This window comes from Schistocerca gregaria, chromosome 8, assembly GCF_023897955.1.
Source record: "Schistocerca gregaria isolate iqSchGreg1 chromosome 8, iqSchGreg1.2, whole genome shotgun sequence".
NCBI classification, from domain to species: domain Eukaryota; kingdom Metazoa; phylum Arthropoda; class Insecta; order Orthoptera; family Acrididae; genus Schistocerca; species Schistocerca gregaria.
In genome coordinates, this window is record NC_064927.1 from 196883527 (window position 1) to 196906616 (window position 23090).

General features: G+C 41.7%; 1 protein-coding gene across 1 annotated transcript in view; it reads right to left on the reverse strand.

Moving 5' to 3' along the window:
* Window positions 1-23090, reverse strand: part of LOC126283945 (DNA repair protein RAD50) — a 238345-nt gene that overhangs the window by 136990 nt on the left and 78265 nt on the right. Inside the window, exon 7 of the mRNA XM_049982352.1 lies at window positions 18169-18340. Within this exon, the coding sequence (XP_049838309.1) occupies window positions 18169-18340 (172 nt within the window). The remainder of the gene's footprint in view (window positions 1-18168; window positions 18341-23090) is intronic.

Sequence of the window (23090 nt, forward strand, 5' to 3'; positions counted from 1 at the left end):
ACCCCAACCATGATTGAAATATGTTGGACCTAACGGCAACAACTGGTATCAGTGACCATGATGCAGTTGTGGCAACAACAATTACCAGAGTACAAAGGACAACTAAAACAAGCAGAAAGATATAATGTTCAGTGAACTAGATAAAAAAAAAACAATAGTGTCATATTTCAATGAGGAACTTGAAAACATACATCACAGGGCAGGAGCGTGTGTAGAGGAACTCTGGCTCAGGTTTAAAAAGAATAGTTGACCGTGCATTGGACAGATCCACTGGAACAGTTCATAATAGTATGAAACCTCCATGGTATACAGTCACTGTAAAGAAACTTCCAAAGAAACAGATAAAGACACTGAAGGAAATGCGTTTGGCTGTCAAGAGAGCAATGCGTGATGCCTGACCTGTGACATACCGTGCGTGGAGGTCTACATCGAAATATTCTTTCGTTCTGACGGCACTTCCGCCTTTGCTCTTCAACATTTCTGGTCAAAAAATTTCAGTTTGCAGAGGAAATATCACTAAACATTTTGACCAAATATACTATTGATATCTATAACATATCCCAAGAAAAAAATTCTCAAAGAACATGCTTTTTTCAGGCCAAAGATAGTAAACCTCCCCTTAAGCAGCGCAAGCAAACAAATAGAAAAAGTTGATGGTTTAAAGTTGTATATACACAGCATAGCTACAACAAAAGCCAAGAATTCACATATAATATTGGTCATTAAAATTTTTTTGCTGTTTCTTCTGAGGGTGAGGTTAGGCAGGATCCTAAGGGCACAACTTAAATTGCAGCAGCTGAATGTATCTGACAAGCACAAAATTTCACTGTTGTGCACCAAATGTTCTGTGGGCTACCTGGCCGGATAAATGTTCCATCCAGCACTTCGGCTTTTCTGTGAAAAAGCCAATCAAATGTGACATTGCTCAAGATTATACCTTGCACTTGTTCTTGGGGGGCAATTATACTTTTTGCCAACTTTATTGCAATATTTATAATCTATGAAACAACTAAAATCAATAAGAAAAACTAACCTTGAAGCTTGGCCTATTTTAGCATGTGTTCATTACCTTTAAGACACATCAAACACAAATGTGCCAGTAATTTTTTAAATAATAGCATAAATGGCTGGTTTTCTGGGCCCAACAATTTTCTAAGTGGCTGGTCCTCAGAGTGTTAAATTTTGAATGACAGTGAAATGCTTGGTGATTTAAGAAATTTATCACACCTTTTCATACGAGACATAATTCGTCTCGTGTAAAAGGTAATTTCCTTTGAAAGTAAAGCTTCTCAAATCACCACTTGCAAAATTTTCCTATGAATTACTAGAAATGTAAACAGTTGCAGTGTCATGCTCATCTAAAGTAGTTTGTTGCAACGATGTACTACATAGTCTTAGTACTGGAGCCTTTGACACATTTTATTGTCTGCAGACACTTCTATGTGCATTTAGTTTTGTTGTAAATGGCACATTTTCTTTGCAATTGAAGTTATACTCTTTTTTATGCTGCAATATTATCCTGCAGCAGCAGGCTAAATTAACATTCTTTGGAGTATCAGTTCCCACCAGTAAAAAAATTACAAAAAAACTGAAAATTAAAAAAAATGAAAAATTATCAAAATTTTAAAAAAATTTCCTTTTTTCCCCAGATTTTCCAGTTGTTCCAGGGCATATATACCCTGTGTTTATCACTGTTTACGAGCTGACATAGGAAAGTAGACACCTTAAGGAAGGAACACCGTGAAACTGCAGTCTCCTTGATAGTACAGTGTTTATAGGAGGGGCAATAACCCACCAGATGATGTTCCATCTCTGACTGAATAAAGTCCTTAACCCACATCTGAACATCTACATCCAGCATCGTCGAAGTGAATTTTGGGTAAGCAATTGCTTCTCTCTCCAGTCAAATAGCTGATTCCTTGTATCACTCAGCTGACTTGGAAACCAGAGAAAAATCAATTGTGAAGGTAGTACAACTAAGGTCAAGGAGAAGAGTAGTACAACTAAGGTCAAAGAGAAGACTGCAAATAGCAGATACCACAGGACAAGGATAAGATCGATCAATAGCCTGCAGACTATCAACTGATCGAAGGACATACACTCCTGGAAATTGAAATAAGAACACCGTGAATTCATTGTCCCAGGAAGGGGAAACTTTATTGACACATTCCTGGGGTCAGATACATCACATGATCACACTGACAGAACCACAGGCACATAGACACAGGAAAACTGGAAGCCTTGGCAAGCAATTCTGTAATAAATCCAGCATTAATAGGACAGTCACATCTCTTAAATATTTAGGCATAAGTAACATTGCAAAGTTATAGGAAATGGAATGAGCAGGTCAGTTTCTTAGTAGGAAAGGCGAATGCTCAAGTATTTTAGGAAAGTGTAGATCACCCATAAAGGAGATAGCATATAGAATGTCAGTGCATTCTTCAGTACCCTACGAGGACGGATTAATGGAAAACATTAAAGCAATTCAGAGGAATGCTTCTAGATTTGTTACTGGAAGGTTCTATCAACATGCAAGTATTACAGAGGTGCTTTATAAACAAAAATGGCAACTCCAGGAGGGAAGAAGATGCTCTTTGTGTGAGGTACTATTGCAAAAATTCAGAGAACTGGCATTTGAGGATGTCTGCAGGATGATTCTGCTGCCACAGATGTATACAGGGTACCAAAAAGAATCTTCATATTTTGAAAAAATTGTAACTATTATGTAATTTGAGATATTACATGAACAACGTACTGCTGGAAAAAGCAAACTCTTGAGTTCTACATGGTTCCCAATAGGTAGCAGCAGTGTGCATCTACTGCAGTTCTATAGTAAAAATGGTGTCAGGACAACAGAAACATTTTGTTTTATAAGCTTTGTGCAGTGCGCATCAGTAATAACTGTACAGCGTGACTTTCATACAAGGTATGGAGTGGATCCTATTACAGTACAGAGCATTAGATGATGGCATGAACAATTCTGAGAAACAGGTTGCTTGCATAAAGGCAAACTGCCGGGCCATCCCTGAGTGTCTGAAACATCCGCCATGGTTTCACAAGGAGTCCGCACACATAGTTGAAGACTGAATCAAACGACTTCATTTAGCAACGGGATGGGGCACTGCCACACTGGCATTTGTAAGTGCTGCCATTTTTAAATCAAAGGATTACTGAATAATGGATTGATCACACTGGACCAAATGATTCAGCCTTACATTACTGGCCTCCAAGGTCACCGGACCTGACTACTTGATTACTTCTTGTGGGGATTCATAAAAGACTGTTTATGTGCCTCTGTTACCAACAACAATGAATGAACTGAGACCTCGCATAACAGCAGCTGTGGAAGCTATAACTCAAGACACGCTTGATGCTGTGTGGGAAAAAATTGAAATACTGCATTGACAAGAGCCTTGCATCTCAAGGGGGCATACTGAACACCTATGAAAAGGTATGGAAAAAAAACTTGAGTATCCCGTTCATCAAAAAACAAAATTCATTTTATACATTTATTAGTTTCAGAAATATAGATGTTCCAAAACGGATGAATCTTTTTGATACATCGTGTATTTCTCGTAAGGACCAAGAAGATAAGAGGCAAGAAATTTGGGCTGATGCAGAGGATTTCAGACAGTATTTCCCTTCACTCTATTTGCAAGTGGAATGGGAATGGAAATGACTACTAGTGTTACATGGTACCCTCCGCCATGTACAGTAGTATGGTGGCTTGCGGAGTATGTAACCACATTTAGATGTAGAAAGTGTTCAAGCAGAGGCCCTTCATATGGCTTCTTGGAGCTGGTCCTCAGTCAGGAGAAAAGATTGGAAGCTATATCAAATGCAAAAACCGTTTTGACATACAGTGCAGGGATGACCATTGGTCAGACAGAGGAAGCTAATCCACTGAAGGCTATAAGGAAGATAGTAACACTCAGTAGGAAGCCCTGGGAATGCTATTCTCTGGACCTTAAGGGTGTCGAGCAATGTACCAACTCTAACGCAAAATGATCAGAAGGATAAAAGATGAATAAATATCTGTTAGGGTCTCAAAAGTCCCAGTCATCAAAGATGAGCAAAATGTGATAATGCCAAGGGGTAGTGTAAGCCTTATGTAGGTAAAAAAAAGGAAAGAAAAAAAAAGAGAGAAGAAGAGAGCAATGAGATGTTTGCATTTTGAATAAGCCCATTGGATTGCTGTTACTAACCTATCCAGACAGCTGATGTTGATCACCTCTTCCATAAACCATTACCATACTGACTGGGGGGAGGGGAGGGGTGTCCAAGGTTCCACAATCTGTCAGGCGACCATCATTTCAAGCAGTTTGCAGAGCACATTGCTGAGGCTCACTGGTTGGTAGCTGTAGATGGAGATTGTGTTTTTGCTTGCTTTATGGACTGAAATGATGACACCATTTTGTTATTGTGGAGAGAGAACATCTGTGAGCCAAGTAAGGTTGAAAATCCTGAATAAATTGAGTCTGTGAACTGCATTCATGTGCTAATCATCTGATTATGAATAGAATCAGAGCCTGGTGGTGTATAGTGAGACAGTTAAGAGTTTGAAGAAGTCACAGTCAGTGAAATGTTCATTATATAATTCACGGTTACAAGGGGTAATGAATAATGTGATGTCTTCAACTTGTCTTTATGCATTTGATAATTAGCTAACTAAGAAGTGGATGCCGATATTGTTACAAAGTGGGTTGCTAGGTGTTCACAAAAGATCAATAGAAATACACCATGAAGGAACAATAGTCGATCTTTGGCAGCCCAGTGGGCTATAGAGGTTGGCTCACACCTAGGATGAACGCGAATGTGTTCCCATGGAGAGACTCTGCACAGACACAATTAAAAGTGATGTTTATGGTCTGTGAAAGATGTTAGTTGAAACACTGCAGGGCCCTTCAGTGGTCCATATAGGAATCATTGAGGTGAACCATGAGATTGGGGAAAAGAGGTCTTCATGTTTACTACTGAGAATGTGCCATGGGCAGCAACACAGTGTGTACGGGTGTCGTCATTGACGTCAGAAAGAAGTGTTTTTTAAGGATGAAAAACTGCTACGGTCATTAATGCCCAGTCTGTGACTTAGGAAAAGGTAAAAAAATGAAACTGGAAACTAGCAGCAATGGGAGCAAAACTCAAAAAAGTGGGAAAACTAAAAACAGAAGGAAAGCTTAAAAAACCATTATAGAAGGGGGTTTGTTTGTCCCCAAAAAGAGATTCAAATGACTAACGTCATCTCACTGGCACTAATAAACTCGAGAACGCGATCGGCTGAGTGCGTGTCATCTGCTAAAATGGAAGATATATCAGGCTACAGCTGTAGACGGGCGCGTAACGGAGTAAAATAGGGGCACCCAAGTAAAAGGTGTCTCACCATCCACAGTTGAGAGCAGTGGGGACAGAGTGGGGGAGGATCGCCATTTAAAAGATGTCAATGGCTAAAAAGACAGTGCCCTATCCAGAGTCTAGTTAAAATTACCTCCTCCCGACGACGAGTTCGGGAGGAATAGGTCCAAGCACAAGGAAGAGCTTTCACGTCCTGCAATTTATTATTGGGAAGTGTCGACCAATGTGCGTGCCACAAAAGAGCAGCATGACGACATAAAACACTCCATAGATCGGCAAAGGGAATCATGTGAATAGCAGGCTGAAGAAGAGAGACTGCAGCCGTGGCTGCTATATTGGTTGCCTCATCAGAAAGAAGTTGATGAATTAGAAGGCACCTACCAGATGATGTGATAATCCTCCTCAGGGTGCAGTGAACACTGAAACACTCAATTAGGAGAAAGAGTTGGGAGAGTTATTGGATTACAGTAGCTATCTCGAGGTATGTAAGTGCCCCGCTCAGGGGGAAATAGACATCAGAAATGGTGATTGCTGGTGTTGATCGCACTTGCACTGGTATCACTTGCAATGTGGTATAGATATCTGCAACACGGTTTCAACAGAATGCACAGTAACTGCAAAGTACCGGAGAATTGTCATCAGTTTTTTTTTTTTTTTTTTTTTTTTTTTTTTTTTTTTTTTTTTTTTTTTTTTTTTTTTTTTTAAAGCAACGCACATAACAGAAGAGAAGAACATTAGTTGGTACAGTTCTGGATGGTGACAGTAAAATACATTGCAGTTCCATTGAATAACTTTCAAATCACAGGTGGAAATTAAAAATCGGCAGACATAGGTTCCTAGTCTAACAGTGTAGGGGGATGTGGGGCTCCAGGAAGAATGGGAGTGGTGTTGAGAAGTTTTTTTTTTTTTTGTTTTTTTTTTGTTTGGGGTTTAAGGGCACTCAACTACTGAGGTCATTAGCGCCCAGTCACAATTGTAAGAGCACACAGAATCTAGTAAAACTCAAGAGGGGGGTGGGGGGGGGGGGGGGGGGCACCAGAAAGTTCTTACAAAGATGCAGATAAAATAAGTGAAAGAGTTAGATGTCTTTGGAGAAGCCAGTCAAAGTAATAAAACGAAGAACACGAGCAGCTGCTCGAGCGTCATCAGCTAAAGTATCCTGTAAAGTAGATGGCAGAGACAGGATGACACGAGATTGACTAAAACGGGGACACGACAATAAAACATGGCACACTGTCAATGCTTGACCACAAGGGCACTGCAGGGCTGGGTCACTGGAGAGCAGGTAGCGGTGGCTAAACCGGCAATGCCCAATCAGCAACCTGGTCAGAAGGAACTCTTCTCACCGAGATGGTCGGGAGGAGGTTGTCCAAGCAGTTGGAAACAGTTTTATGGCCCGGAGCTTGTTTCCTTGAAGTGATGACCAAGTATCCCACCACAATGACACAAGCCTATTACAAACAACCCCACTAATGTCAGATGACGGGGCACAATGAGAGGCTGGCCGAGGCAGGAGGACTACAGCCTTGGCAGCAGCCTCATTCCCAGGCACTCCTACAAGGCCGGGAACCCACAGAAAGCTGACAGGAGAGCCATCATCAGCAAAAGAATGGAGGGACTGCTGGATCCGTTGCACCAAGGGATGGACCGGATATGGAACTTCAAGGCTCTGAAGAGCACTGAGTGAATCAGAGCAGAGTACATACGACGAATGGCGGTGGCGGCGGGCATACTGAACGGCCTGATGGAGAGCAAATAGCTCGGCTGTAAAGCTGGAACACTGGTTGAGGATCCGGTATTTAAAGGTGACAGTCCCGATGACAAAGGCACAACCGACACCATCGTCAGTTTTGGACCCATCAGTGTAAATAAAGGTGTGACTGGCAAGTCGCGCACGAAGTTCGACAAACTGTGAGCAATACACTGCAGCCGGAGTACCCTCCATTGGGAGCAAGCTGAGGTCGAGATGAATATGAACCGGAGTCTGGAGCCAAGGTGGTGTCGGGCTCTCACCCTCTCTGAAGGTGGTAGGGAGGGCAAAATCCAATTTTCGAAGCAGGCAACGAAAGCAGATTCCAGGGGTCAGCAGGGCAGACAGGTACAACCCATACTGACGGTCGAGAGAATCGGCGAAGAAGGACTGATATGAGGAGTGGTCGGGCATTGACAACAGCCGGCAGGCATACCGACAAAGCAGTACGCCGCGCCGGTAGGTCTATGGTAATTCGGCAGCTTCAGCATAAAGACTCTCGACGAGACTAGTGTAGAATGCTCCGGTTGCAAGACATAACCCCCGATGGTGGATGGAGGTGAGACGGCGTAAGAGGGATGGCCGAGCAGACGAGTAGACGAGGCTCCCATAACCCAGCTTTGATCGGACTATGGACGGATACAAGCGAAGCAGGACAGTGCGATCTGCTCCCCAAGATGAACCACTAAGAACTCTGAGGACATTAAGGGAACGTGTACAACGGGCAGCCAAATAAGAGATGTGCGGAGACCAACAAAGTATCCTGTCCAGTGTGAGCCCTAGAAACTTAGTTGTTTCCACGAATGGGAGAACAGCGGGACCGAGATGTAAGGATGGTGGAAGGAACGCTTTATATCGCCAAAAGTTGAGGCAAACCGTCTTCTCTTCAGAGAACCGGAAGCCATTAGCCACACTCCATGAGTATAGGCTGTCAAGACAACGCTGAAGGCAGCGCTCCAGGAGGCATGTTCTCTGGGCACTGCAGTAGAGATCGCAAAGTCATAGACAAAAAGAGAGCCTGAGACATTAGGTGGAATGCAATCCATAATTGGATTGATCGCTATGGCAAAAAGGGCTACGCTCAAGACAGAGCTCTGAGGCACTCCGTTCTCCTGGAGGAAGACGTCAGACAATACGGAACCCACACGTACCCTAAACTTCCGATCTGTTAAAAAGGAATCAATAAAAAGGAGCAGGCGACCGCGTAGACCCCACCTGTGCATAGTGCGGAGGATACCTCCTATCCAACAGGTATCATAAGCCTTCTCCAAATCGAAGAACATGGCTACTGTTTGGCGCTTTCGCAAAAAGTTGGTCATGATGAATGTCGACAAGGTTACAAGGTGGTCAACAGCGGAGCGACGGCGACGAAAGCCGCATTGAACATTGGTAAGTAGCCGTCGAGATTCAAGAATCCAAACTAACCGAGGGTTAACCAAGCGCTCCATCACCTTACAGACACAGCTTGTAAGAGAAATGGGGCGGTAACTAGAAGGAAGGTGTCTATCCTTCCCGGGTTTGGGTATAGGAACAACGACGGCATCACGCCAACGCTTGGGGACTTGACCTTCGGTCCAGATACGATTGTAGGTACGAAGAAGAAAGCTGTTGCCTGCAGGAGAAAGGGGTGTCAGCATCTGAACATGAATGGCATCTGGCCCCGGAGCAGAGGACCGGACAGTGCAAGTGCACATTCGAGTTTCCGCATGGTAAAGGGGGCATTATAATCTTCCAGATTCAGCAAGTGGAAGGAAGGTCGCCGAGCCTCTTCTGCCTCTTTTCTGGGAAGGAAGGCAAGTTGGTAATGGGCTGAGCTTGAAACCTCCGCGAAAAAGAGGCCGAAGGCGTTGGAGACACACACAACAGGGTCCACATGTACCTCATTACCTGAAGTCAGGCCAGGTATTGAGGAGTGGGCCTTAATGCCCAACAGCCGGCACAGGCCACCCCAGACAACAGAAGAGGGAGTAAAACTGTTAAAGGAGCTGGTGAAAGAGGCCCAACAAGCTTTTTTGCTGTCTTTGATGACTCTATGGCATTGCGCTCAGAGTCATTTGTATCCAATACAATTTGCGAACGTAGGATGGCGGCGAAAGGTGCGTAAAGCACGTCGTCGAGCACGGATAGCGTCTCTACAAGCCTCATTCCACCAGGGGACGGAAACGCGACGTGAGGAAGAGGTAGTACGAGGAATGGAACGTTCGGCAGCATTGATGATAACAGCCGTGAGGTATTAGACCTGACTGTCACAACTGAGAAAATCGTGGTCCAGAAAGGTCGCCTGGGAGGAGTAAAGTCCCCAGTCAGCTTTCGGTATGTTCCAGCTCGAAGGACGTGGGGATGGGGTGTGGTGCAGGAGATGAACGACACAGGGGAAATGGTAGCTCGAATATGTGTCAGAAAGGACATACCACTTGAACCGATGGGCAAGAGTGGTAGAACAGATCGAGAGGTCCAAGTGGGTGTAGGTATGAGTAGAGTCCGAGAGGAAAGTCGGGGCGCCAGTATTGAGGCAGACAAGATTGATATAGTTGAAGACATCCGCCAAGAGGAAGCCTCTGTGACAAGATGCAGGAGAGCCTCAAAGGGGATGATAGCATTGAAGTCGCCAAACAATAAAAACGGCGGAGGAAGCTGAACAATCAGGTGCATCATGTCAGCCCGACTAACTGCGGATGACGATGGAGTGTAGACAGTACAAACAGAAAAAGTAAAGGCAGAAAGAGTAATATGGACAGCTATTGCTTGGAGTGTGGTGGTCAATGGGATGGGATGGGATGGTAACAGACATTGTCCCGAACGAGCAACATGACCCCACCATGAGCTGGAATACCGTCCACAGAGGTGAGGTCAGACCGCTCCGAGGTATAGTGGGTAAAAGCAATACGGTCAGTAGAGTGCTGGAGACCAAGGACGAGCGGACAGTGCAGGCGGAAAAGCAGTTGTAATTCCTCCCGCTTAGATCGAATACCTCTTATGTTCCAATGTAACAAAGCCATCGCTAGTCAGAAAAAAGGGAGACCGAAACGGGTGAAGAGCTGGCCACCTCGACGGCCGCAGAGGGCCAGGTTTTGAGGGAACAACGCTACGACTGGCGGGAGGCGGATCCTGTTCCATCGAGTCGTCGCCAGCTGCGGCCACATTCCTGGGTTGCGTAGGAGGGAGAGAATCATTCGTCGACAACAGGCCAGCTGAGCGCCTGGCAGCAAGTTTCTTACACGGCAGTAAACTTGGGCCTTGGTAGGATTTGCTGTTTTAATTAAGGCAGAACAGCTTCATAGCTTACTGAGGAAAGAGATTTCTCCAAATACATTTTTGAGATTATCTATACAGAATGCAGAACACAGGCACAGTATGCAGAAAGGACTTTTGATCATGTGGGCGCACATCAGGAACTGAAGGAAGCATGTTTCTGCAGTTTCCTTAATTTTGCCTTCCTTCCAAGGCATGGCCAAGGCGGAATGTTATTGCAGATGATAACAATCTGCATTGAAACTGAAGAGACTGCCAGTGCCTCACAGCCAATGGCTGGTAATTTGGGCCTTCTGATTGTGCGAGATACTTGCCATGATGCCACCTACTTCAAACAAGGGCTCCTCCTATGCACACCACACAGCCACAGCAGTGACCCAACTGGATTGATGGCCAGTTCCTAGAATACCAGTGTCCCCAAAAAGATAAAACATCTACTACTCAGCATGCAAGATGAAGTAACTGTCTGGGCATCAACAGTGCATTCCTCACACAATCAGGAGGCTATCCACCAATATGGACTGGCTACCATGCTGGGTACTAGGTAACTTTCCTCACACTACACCCTCTTTCAGATGTAGGTTCAGTCTGGATGGAATTAGTAAAAGTGAATATAGTAAAATAATGTTTTGGGGAAGGATAGGTGGAAAGTAGAAAGAACCATAACTGATGTCCTATAGGCAAGCCAGGCTGTCAATGAGGAATCTGACTGAGAAAAGACAATGGCCACAGAGTAAGACTGTAGTACAGATAAGTAGTACTGCAATGGACCAGGGCCACAAGCTCACCGCGCATATACTCCCAAAAGACTTGTGTGGCCCCTGGGGCAAAAAGAGAAGGGACATGCTGGGAGTAGAGTGTAGTCCTGGCTATAGTAAAAATGCTACTTCAAGAGGACCAGCAGCAAGAGGTAGAAGCAAGTATTAAGCATGTTGCATAATCATTTTATCCGTACTAAGCTCACTCTGGGAAGAATTATCCCTTATTTGATGCAGTTTTGTCACTCCAAACATTCAGTTGGTTAAGAAGCTTAGCCTTCACTATTTTCTCTGAAATTATTTCCTCAATAATTGTCCATTTCCATTTACTGAATGTTAGCGTTCATGTTTTCAGTGTTGCCAGCAATTTCATGTGTCACCTAATCCTAGATTTTCTGAACCTGTTATTAACAAAGTAACTAACTCATAGTTAATTATAACTAATCACTATCTGCATGAAATGCTATTATTTAATGTGTAAATGTTCTTCTCTGTTTAATATCAAATGTAGCATACTCTCAGACTATTAACACTTTCACAATTTCTGTTTCATGTCATCTTTGCCTATTACTTGTTTGTAGTGGTGGCTCTTGTACATTTCTTTCTGATGAGTTACACACAGAAATCCATGTGACAAACTGTTCTTTACCAAATACAGGCATTCAGTAATGTCTGCATTAGGTCTTCTAGCTTCAGCCAACCCGGATTGAGTAGAGTTTCTCTCATTAGTAGAACATTTATGGGTAGTGTGGACTACATGAACTTTATAGCTACTCAATGACAACATGTATATGTTTGGATTCTAGTACTCACGACAAGTTTACGAGTTGAAGAGTGAACCTTTTCAGGTAATACAAGCTATCATTTCAACACAAGCTATCATTTGAACCCAAGTGTCTGCAACTTACATAATTTAAGGAAGGTTATTTTCATCAGCTCCCCTTTATAGTAGCCACGTAACAATCACCAAGGTGGTGTTCTATAGCATGTCTGTTTACTGTAGCAGTGGGTCATGTTTGTCCAGCGTTATTGAATTTTGCCTTAATTCTGACATCAAAAATTTTGGGACACAGTCATTTCTATTGATGACAGTAAATAAGGTGGGACCAGATTTCCGTAAAACATAGTGTGTTAACCACTACGTCCTTTTGCTCTGTGAGGAATTTTTTTAATATGCAAAGTTCATCTATTCCTTTCATAAATGTCAAAGCACTTTCTTCACACCCAAGCTACAACTAAATGACTAATACCTCAACAATCTTCAGTAAATGTTACATCCACCAACATATAATAGTGTTTGCACTGCAATTGCATCATATCCAACCTACATGCTCCTTCCCCTATACTCTCAACATTTGTGGTACTCACACTTATTTGGATGCAGAGTTGCTTTCCAAATACAAAGCAATCACCACCACTGCCTAGTGTGGCTATAAGGATAGTATTTTCACTCCATCACTTCTATTTCTAGAACTCATGGCTGTAGTGTAACAAAATTACTAGAGCCCTGACCTAACAATGCTATAAAAGGCCGCAATCAAACTAGTTTTCTACAAGGACAATAGACTTCTTATACTATGGCAGAAAATAAATCCTTCCATAAACAAACAATTTGGAACGAACCTATTTTGAATTGAGAAGTACCTCGTAAGGTCTTGATGTCTAGAAATAATATCATATTTGGCATATGTCCACTTTTCTTGTTTTATAGGGTAATTTCATAGAGCATGACAGAAAAAAATATATTTATTCTACAAAAACAAGCAGAAAGAATAATCTCTAGCCAGTGGAGTGAATATCTACATCACTTACATATTCCTCAAGCTACCATATGGTGCAAGGCAGAGAGTACCCTGTATTGCATCAGTAGTAATACATTAATGACATAGGAAGAAAGTGGTATTAGGAGCTCAAACAATATAGCAGATCGATGTGGCTGGCTGGTCACAAGAAAAAAAGGAGGAGCCACCCACTCTGCAAAACACTAAAACCTCCAGCCTAGAAGTTTAGGCCAGAGTCCAGACACATCACAAAAATTTAAAATCTTTGTTACATTCATCTAAAAAGCAGCTAAACTAGAGGGCAGATAACCTCCAATATTTGCTTCTGCCCTTGCATCATGGTGCCAAATTTGCTGTGTTAAAACATGGCAGATAGAAATGTGCATCTACAAGCATCACAAAACGTGGATCATCTCGCCATAGTAAAAATCTACTTGTGAGAGGGCAGTGCCCAATTCTAAGATGTGTGAGGGTCATTTCATCCCACCTAAGCAACTGGCAGGAGAAAAGCCACTTCACTAACTGCAGCTTATTGGCTGTCACCGCCAGCCATTCCTCATCCCACAATTGCATGCACTTCTTGTGGAGTGCAGAAATGACAGTCTACAAGGGTATAGGACACTGCGCCACATCCTACCTTCTGCAGGCCTCCTTGGCAGCCTCATTGCCCAATATCCTTACATGACCTGGCACCCAGCAGGATGACGTCTGCTTACCCTGCTGTTGGAGCGAGTATAGTTGGTCATATATCAGCTGGACCAACTCCTCAGCCAGGTACAGGTTCTGTAACAATTGTAAGGCACTAAGGGAATCGGAGCAGATGAGAAACTGTTTGCCCTGAATATGATGCATCTGCTCCAGTGCCTTCAGGATTGCATTGAGCTCCACTGCAAAAACAGTATACCCATCAGGAACGCAAATCCTAGTGACATGGCCAGGGAACACTACTTGTTTGGAGCCATCAGTGCAAACAACTGTGAAACTGTGATGCATACCTAAAATGTTAGAAAACAGAGACTGGAATGTGAAATCTGGTGTACTATCTTTCTTAAAATTAGTCAAATCTAAGTCTCTGGTGGAAGTCTGCTCCAACCTCAACATAAAACGTTAAGACCAACCAAATCCATCTCTAAAAAGCAATCCTGTGCGCAAGTCCCATAGGGCCTCGTTGCTTGTTGCTGGTTATGGAAAAGCCATGCCAGTGGAACCCGAGCAACAGTATGGTATGCAAGTGTGTATAGTGGGGGACAGCGTTTTATATAGCTGGTGCGCCGTAAGTATCCGTCACCTGACATCAAATGGTGGTTCACCAGCCTCTGCACAGAGGCTTGGTGTGAGGCTTGCTCTGAAACCCCCAGTGGCCAACCGAATCCCTTCATGGTGCACCATTTCCAACATCTTTCAATTAGGTCTTGCTGAACCATACATTGTGCACCCAAACCTGACCCAATACCGCACAAATGGCCTGTAAAATTGGAGCAGAGAAGCCCTGTCGGCTAAGACACTTTAAAATACTGAGAGCCTTAAGCGACTGTTTCTTCAGGTACTTAAGATGTGGCAACCATATAAGTTTACAGTCAAATATGAGGCCCAGAAACCTCTGTGTGTCTTTCAAATTAAGAACAGTGTCCCATATCCTCAACTCAGGAAGTTCAGAATGGAATGAAAACGGTTACAAAGAACACAGACAGACTACTTGGTTGAAATCTTAAAACCACTCGTCTGCACCCAAACATCTAGACATCGAATACTAAGTTTCAAATGACGTGTTGTTATTGCAAGGCTAGAAGAAGAGCAAAGCACACTGAAGTCATCCACCAAAAAGAACACTGGACAGGACTTTTCACTATTGGTACAATCCTATTAATACCTATGGCAAAGACAGTTACACTTAAAACACTACTCTGACAGACGCTGTTCTCCTGCTCAAAGCGATCAGACAGGACATACCAACTCGGTATTGGAAATACCGTGGTAAGAGAAAGGACCGAATAAAAATGGGAAGGCAACCACAAAAACACCATTTGTGACACTGCTTGGGGATAAGGTACATGCAATAATATCACACGCCTTCTGATGTCAGAAAATATACTCAGAAAGTGATGCCAGTGCAGGAAAGCCTGCTGTATAGCTGCCTTCAGGAACCCACACTGAAAGCAACAACACCTGCTGTATAGCTGCCTTCAGGAACCCACACTGAAAGCAACAACAAAGTTGCCTGGATTCTAAGATCCAGAGAAGGCGGTGGCTGACCATCCACTCCAAGGTCTTTGCCATGCAGCTAGTGAGGGCATGTTCAGTCTTTCCCACGTTTTAAGTGAAATAATACAGTTGCCACTTTTATCCTGGTCACTAGTCTTGAAGCTTCTGCCGAACTGAGCAATAGCCGGTCGGGTGTGGCGCTTATATTCTTTTCGCATAGAGGCTGCTGCTGTAGCGTTGTTGTACTGGAGAGGGGTCGATCAGTGTGCAATTGGCTGATGTCTTCTGCACAGCCCTCTCTGCTCTCTCGTTCCCCAATTGCTTGCCGGTGCTTGACTTTATGCCATAATACATATCAGTGTGGTTTTTGTTGACTTTATCAGTACATGGGACTACACTACGCTTGGCCTGCTACTCGGGAATGGGTGGGGAGGGGAGGGGGAGGGGGAGGGGGAGGGGGAGGGGGAGGGGGGGAGGGGAAGGGAAACCTGTCTGGGCTAATCAGTATGTATTATAAAAGTTAGTGTCCTGGAACAATCAAGGGAGTTATGAGACTTAGTAGCCCTCTATCCCCTACTCATGAGGAAGTTTCCCATTTTCACCTGAAGAGCGTGCTTTTGAAGGCATAAAGGCTGGGAAGCTTCACCCTCTATAAATTTCTAGAACATTCCAGAAAATCTGAGAATATTTCAAGAGTGTTCCAGAACATTCCATAATGTACCGGAATGTTCCACAATGATCCAGGATGTTCTGGTATGTTCAGGAATAGTCTGGAACATACAGGAGGATTACAGAATTATCTGGAACATTCCCGATCATTGTGGAAAATTATGGCCAATCGAAGCCTTCTGATATGTTCTGCAATTCACCATGGCTGGGGCTACCCATTGGTAGAGGTAAACAAAGCAAGACATGTCATGGGTTTAAACATCACTCCTTACAGCACTCAATTGGATAAAAGGTTTTCAATACTTCCCCAGAAATAATTTCAACAAATGGACGTAAAATTAGGCCTGCAGAAACTCAGTGGCCAACAGCATTAAATTCTTCAGGGAAATTATAGCAATATCATTTGAAGACAGTGAATTAATGGGATCATTCATAAGATAGGTGAACAACATGATGGACGCACTTTTATTTTTGTAATGATGCTTTGTGCAAAAATGTTAATGAAATGGAAAAGTGTTCTCACCAATAAAAGTAACAGCTTTGCTTCTGAAAGAAGTCTCCAACCTCTAAGAGTAGCCACTGGTAGTACCTTAGGAATATCTCAATACCTAAAAAAAAGAGGTCTCAGTTCTCTTGCAACAGCAACATCATTTCAGTATCGTTAAGTCTCTAAGTTGCAATGACCATTTCTCTGTAATGGATTTCCTCGGCTTGGACAAATTACAGTTAGTTTACATTCTTGTACAACTTTCATTACCTATCTGTGGAAACTGGGAACATAAATGTGAATTTTCATTGACAACACACACAAGCCAAATGCGGGCGTTAGTTAGATATTTGCAACAAAAAACTGTGGCAGAGTTTTGGAACAACAAACGTAATTAATAAAACCCTGAGTATTCCACATAATTTCACAAAGGTTCAATCTGATCCAAAACTTAAGTTTATCTGCCACTTTTGCCATAGTAACATGAACTTCCATGGATCACAAGCAGAGCAACTGACATCTCGCAGTTGGATCGCTCAACCAGGGCAGTCAGCACACTTCCTCCTCTTCTCGCTATGCAAATACTTTCAAAAAAGACTTCGACACTTAATCTGTATTCAATGTTAACAAATTTCTCCTCTTCAGAAATGCTTTTCTTGCCATTGCCAATCTACATTTTATATTCTCTCTACTTCGGCCATCATCAGTTTTTTGCTGCCCACATAGCAAAACTCATCTACTAATTTTAAAGTGTCTCATTTCCTAATCTAATTTCCTCAGCATCACCTGATTTAAGTTGACTATAGTAAATTATCTTTGGTTTTCTTTTGTTGTGATTTAACCTTATATCCTCCTTTCAAGACACTGTCTAATTTGTTCAACTGCTCAGTCAAGTCTTTTGCTGTCTCTGACAGATTTACAATATCATCATCAAACCTCAAAGCTTTTATTTCTTCTATCTGAACTTTTAATTACATCTTCGAATTTTCTTTGGTTTCTTTAACTACTTGCTCAATATACAGATTGAATGACATTGGGATAGGTTACAACCTTGTCTCACTCCCTTTTCTCAATCATCGCTTGACTTTCATGCCCCTCGACTCTTTATAACTTCTGTCTAGTTCCTGTAAATGGTATAAATAGCCTTTTGCTCCCTATATTTTACCTCTGTTACTTTCAGAATTTCAAGGTAGTATTCCAGTCAACTGTCTTCTAATGCATGTGAACTCAAATGTTGTTTTAATAATGTCCACCTCCCAGACTCCACTTTCTGCATTTGCCAATTCTGTGTCATTAGCGTAGTCTCTTGATCACCTACTAGTATTGTGTCAGTGTTATAGTCATCTTATTTAGTAGGATTAAGTTAGAAAGAATATCAGAGTCAAAGACTGAACATAATTAATGATTTTGAGGTCTGGGACAAAAATTAACTTGAGTTCAAAGAAAGCAATAGTGAGTATGTGTTCCGCACTGGGGAACTGAGAAGCAGGAAGTTTGACAGAGCATGAACACAGTCGAAATGTATATCACAGCCAGGGAAATATGTCCCAAAATCTAATACAAAATGAAACAATACTGTAGGTGTTTGCAAAGGTAGAAGGATGCTCATCAGAGAGAGGCACTGTTCAAAAATACATAAATTCACAATTTTTGGAGATCAGGAAAGCCTTTTTTTCCCTGAAAATTTAAAAGATATCTAAGAAGTATCTTATTATTAATTCTAATTATTTTGTCTCTTACTTAGGTCACTCATAGAACCCAAGAGTGTTTTGTGTTGTTCTGAATGAAACAAAAAATAGAGCAACCTTTCATTTTCAAACACTGATTATCACAGTGATCACTCTATAAGATGATGATCATTGTAGCTTTTACTAATGACAATGAATGAAGTAACATTAATAACAATTATATTCATACCTCTAATTTGAAATGTTTCTGCCAATTTCTGTAGATTCTTATTTCGTGCATCTACTCGAGTATTATGATCTTCTTCTTCTTTCTGAAGTTTTCCAAGAGTCATCTGCTCTTGGCTTGTTTCTTCTAATACTCGCTCCTCATCCCTAGATATCTGCTGAAGTTCAAACTCCATCTGAAAGTAAATCAAAATACAACACTCAAAGAAGAAACATAAACACAGAGCAGGGGATGTGATAGGCTATGGGTAAAATACATGTAATCATTATAACAACAATATAACTCATTTACTCCCATAAAGCATATCTTCTATGCTAAATTTAAACTTTTATTAGGAACATAGTTGATACAGAAAATCAACACTAAACTGTTTTCATCACAGCATAAACCAAGTATTTATTTATTCTTTCTTTCAAACAACGGAAAATCCAGGATGGAATGTAACAACACCAGAGAAGGAAAGTTGCTACTCACCATATAGCGAAGATGCTGAGTCGCGATAGGCACAATAAAGAGATTCACATACTCATAGCTTTCGGCCAATAAGGCCTTTGTCAGCAGTAGACACACATACACACGCTCACGCAAACACAACTTGCACACACGTCTGCAGTCTCAGAGAGCTGAAACTACACTGCGAGCGGCAGCACCAGTGTATGATGGGAGTGGCGACTGGGTGGGGGTAAGAAGGAGGCTGGGGCAGGGAGGGGGAGGGATAGTATGATGGGAGTGGCGGACAGTGAAGTGTTGCAGTTTAGACTGAGGGCATGAAAGAAGGTGCAGAGGGGGGAGGGGGTAAGTAGCGGAAAGGAGAGAAATATAAATAAAAATAAATTAAGAGACTGGGTGTGGTGGTGAAATGATGGCTGTGTAGTGCTGGAATGGGAACAGGCAGAGGGCTGGATGGGTGAGGACACTGACTAACCAAGGTTGAGGCCAGGAGGGTTACGGGAACATAGTTTGTATTGCAGGGAATGTTCACACCTGCGCAATTCTGAAAAGCTGGTGTTGGTGGGAAAGATCCATATGGCACAGGCTGTGAAGCAGTCACTGAGATGAGGGGTATCATGTTAGGGTGGTCCACTTGTTTTTTGGCCACAGTTTGTTGGTGCCCCTTTATGCAGACCGACAGCTTGTTGGTTGTCATGCCTACATAGAATGCAGCACAGTGGTAGCAGCTTAGCTTGTAAATCAGATGACTGGTTTCACAGGTAGCCCTGCCTTTGAAGGGATAGGTGATGTTAGTGACCAGACTGGAGTAAGTGGTGGTAGGAGGATGTATGGGACAGGTCTTGCGCCTAGGTCTATTACAGGGATATGAGCCATGAGGTAAGGGATTGGGGGCAGGGGTTGTGTAAGGATGGACGAGTATATTGTGTAGGTTCGGTGGACGGCGGAATACCACGGTAGGAGGGGTGTAGTTTCAGCTCTCTGAGACTGCAGACGTGTTGCAAGTTGTGTTTGCGTGAGTGTGTGTATGTGTGTCTACTGCTGACAAAGGCCTTAAGGAAACTCGGAATCTAAAAATGATGAAATTTTGGGTTTTCAGTTTATTGTGAATTAAAATGATACAGACTTTCCTCTTTAAAATGACATATTAAGCTTACCTGTAGCTCAACTCCAAGTATTGAAGATATTATTTACAATAATGTTCTGTAGAGGGCATGTTGCGACATTGAATTTCCACGGATACATGTTCATTGAAAACATTTCAAAACTTCCTGTCTTTCCAAAGACTATGTTGGCAACACGATTTGATAGGCAATTGTTTTGTCTGCATATTGTAGTCTTTGGATACTGTCATTTACATTGAGCATTTGGTGGTTATTGCACAATTTGTGTTGTATTTCTACTGCGTAACTGGAACTTATCAAATATGCCTCGATTTACTAACAGAGTTTACAAGAGGAAGAAGCCTCCTCCAAGGTACACTAGTGGAACTGTGACAATTTCTCCGACCTTGGGAAATGATTCTGAAAATAGTGAGGTTATTCATGAAGTGAAATCTACTCCTGTCTCTAGCACAAGCAAGAAGTTGCAAGGATCAACTGAAAAATACTGCAGTTTATTGGAGAAGTGTAGTGAGGATAATGTGAACGAAATAATTAACATTTAATTGCTCTCAAAGGTGATTGAGAGTTCAGTACTGTGTAAGGAATGTTGCAAATTGAGTATGTCAGTACATTTCAAGCGACACATAGGACTTGCAGCAGAAATTGTCTCCATTGTACTAATTGCCATTGCAGTGTATGATTTTGGAACTCAGAATATGTTGAAATAGGCCAAGGTGAAACTGATAGTACGAAAAGCAAGTGCTATGGTGTAAATGTTAGATGTGTTAATGCTCAATCGGTAAGGGATACTCTGCTGGTCAAATGTTTTGTGGTGTAATGAATCTACCACCACCAACAACAAAATTCTCAAAATATAACTCGGTTGTTGGATCCTGTGTTGAAGATATTGCACAAGAATCCACGAAAGAAGCAGTGGAGGAGCCTGTGGCGGTGAATGAAGAAATTCCAAATGTTCAGAATCCTCAGGACCTGACTGTCACACTAAATGGTACGTGGCAGAAGTGCGGGTACACTTCACATAACGGGATAATAACGGAAAGTGCTGATACTACAAAAGTTATAGATGTTGTAATTAAATCCAAGCACTGTAGGTGTCCTAAAAGAGTGAAGGATGAGCATGCAGAAAACTGTCGAAGGAATTACAATGGGTCTAGTGGGGCCATGGAAGTTTCCGGTGTGAAAGACATTTTCAGTCATTCTCTTCTGTGGTACAAGGTCAGATACCTACAGTTCCTGGGTGATGGTGATTCAAAGTCTTTTGCTGCTGTATCTGAGCTGAAACCTTATGGAAATGATGTTACCATTACTAAACAGGAGTGCATAGGTCACGTTCAGAAACATATGGGAACAAGGCTGAATCGACTGAAGACCACAATGAAAGGCCAAGTACTCAGTGATGGATAACCTTTGGGTGGAGCTAAAAGATTGACAGACGAGGTAATCAACAGATTGCAGAGAGACTATGGACTGGCAATAAGACAAAATACTCACAGTGTTGATGCAATGGAAAAGGCTGTAATGGCACTTTACTACCACACCTTATCAACTGACAAGGAACCACTACATGGACTATGCCCACAGGGACCCAATTCCTGGTGCAAGTACAATAAATATCAGGGATCTGAACGTGTATACAAGCATCATCACAGTCTACCAGAAACTGTTATGAAGGCTATAAAACCAATTTTCAGAGATCTTCCTGCAACTGAACTTTTGAAGAAATGTCTCTATGGACGTACACAAAATCAAAATGAGAGTGTGAATAATGTAATTTGGACCATAATCCCAAAAAAATGTGTTTGTGGAAATTCATACTCTTCATTTTGGAGTATATGATGCCATTGCTTCACACAACAGAAGTAATATTATAAAGTGCAATGTGCTGCAGAAATTGGATATGATGCCCGGAAAGTACATGGTGAGTGCAATGTTGTCAATAGACAATGAGAGGAAATGGGATGCTGAAAGGAAAGACAAGGAGTGTGACAGGCAAGCCAGACAAAGAATGAAAGGTGTGAAAAAATGGGGAGATGTCTAATGACAGTGAAAACCCCTCTTATGGTGCTGGACTCCACTAAAATGTTAGTGAAACTTTGAAACTCATTTTCCAGAAGTTCACTTTTTGCCATATAAGGAACATTTCCTGCTAAACTATTAGAGATAAAGACTTAAAATTTTCAAGGAATGTAAACAGTGTCAATATACACCTTGTATCATAGCCTTTTTGTGATACATAATTGACAACAGATTTTATTTCAAAGATACTATGCCAAAAAATGTGTCAATTATTTTCAGTAACAAAATAATTAATATCTTCCCCCCCCCCCCAAATAATAATAATAATAATAATAATAATAATAATAATAATAATAATAATAACACCAGAGGCATAGGACGTTCCGGGTCCCCTTAATGGCTGAAAGCTATGAGTGTGTGAATCTTTTTATTGTGCCTATTGCGACTCAGCATCTCTGCTATATGGTTTGATTTGATTTCTTTATTAATCCATGTAACAATTTACATAGTGTGGATTTCATCAGCAAAATCATACACAATACAATATACCTACAATTTATACACACATAATTAATATTTACACACATTTCTAAGGCATCTTCCATTAGTTTTATATCCTTATGCAATTTTCTTATAGTACTGAACAATTCTGGATTTCATATTATAATTTTTTCCTTGTGTATTACAATGCAGGCTACTTTAATTACACTATGTGTTTTAATTCAGATAGTCCATTACTGTATAATAACTTCTAATTAATATTTTTTTTTTAGTTTTGTTTTGAACTTTCCAATTGTGCCAATATCTTTTATATTTTGGGGTAATTTATTACATAATTTAACGGCATTGTACAACAAGCTCTGCTGAGTTTTAACTTTATTTTTCTCTCTAGGTGCAGATTGTATTGGTTTCTAGTTTCATAGCTGTGCACTAAAGAATTTTTAACATAGTAGTCAATTTTTTTTTCACACATAATACTTTGAAAAATGTATTCACAGGGGACAGTTAGGATTTCCAGCTTTTGGAAATGTTCAAGGCAGTGAGCCCTACTGCCACTCTTGGTTATTATACGAATTGCTCTTTTCTGTAATTTGAAAACTATTTGAATATTTTTACAGTTGACTCCCCAAAATATTATTCCATAGGTAATAACAGAGTGGATATAAGAAAAATATACAGATCTGACACATGTAGTATCACACACTGAAGTCAGAATTCTAAGAGCATTTTTAATATGTTTTTCCCACTTTAACTGACTGCCAACATGCATACCAAGAAATTTTGTGTAGTCTACACATTCTATAGTTTCATCGTTTAAGTTAAAGTTGGTATAGT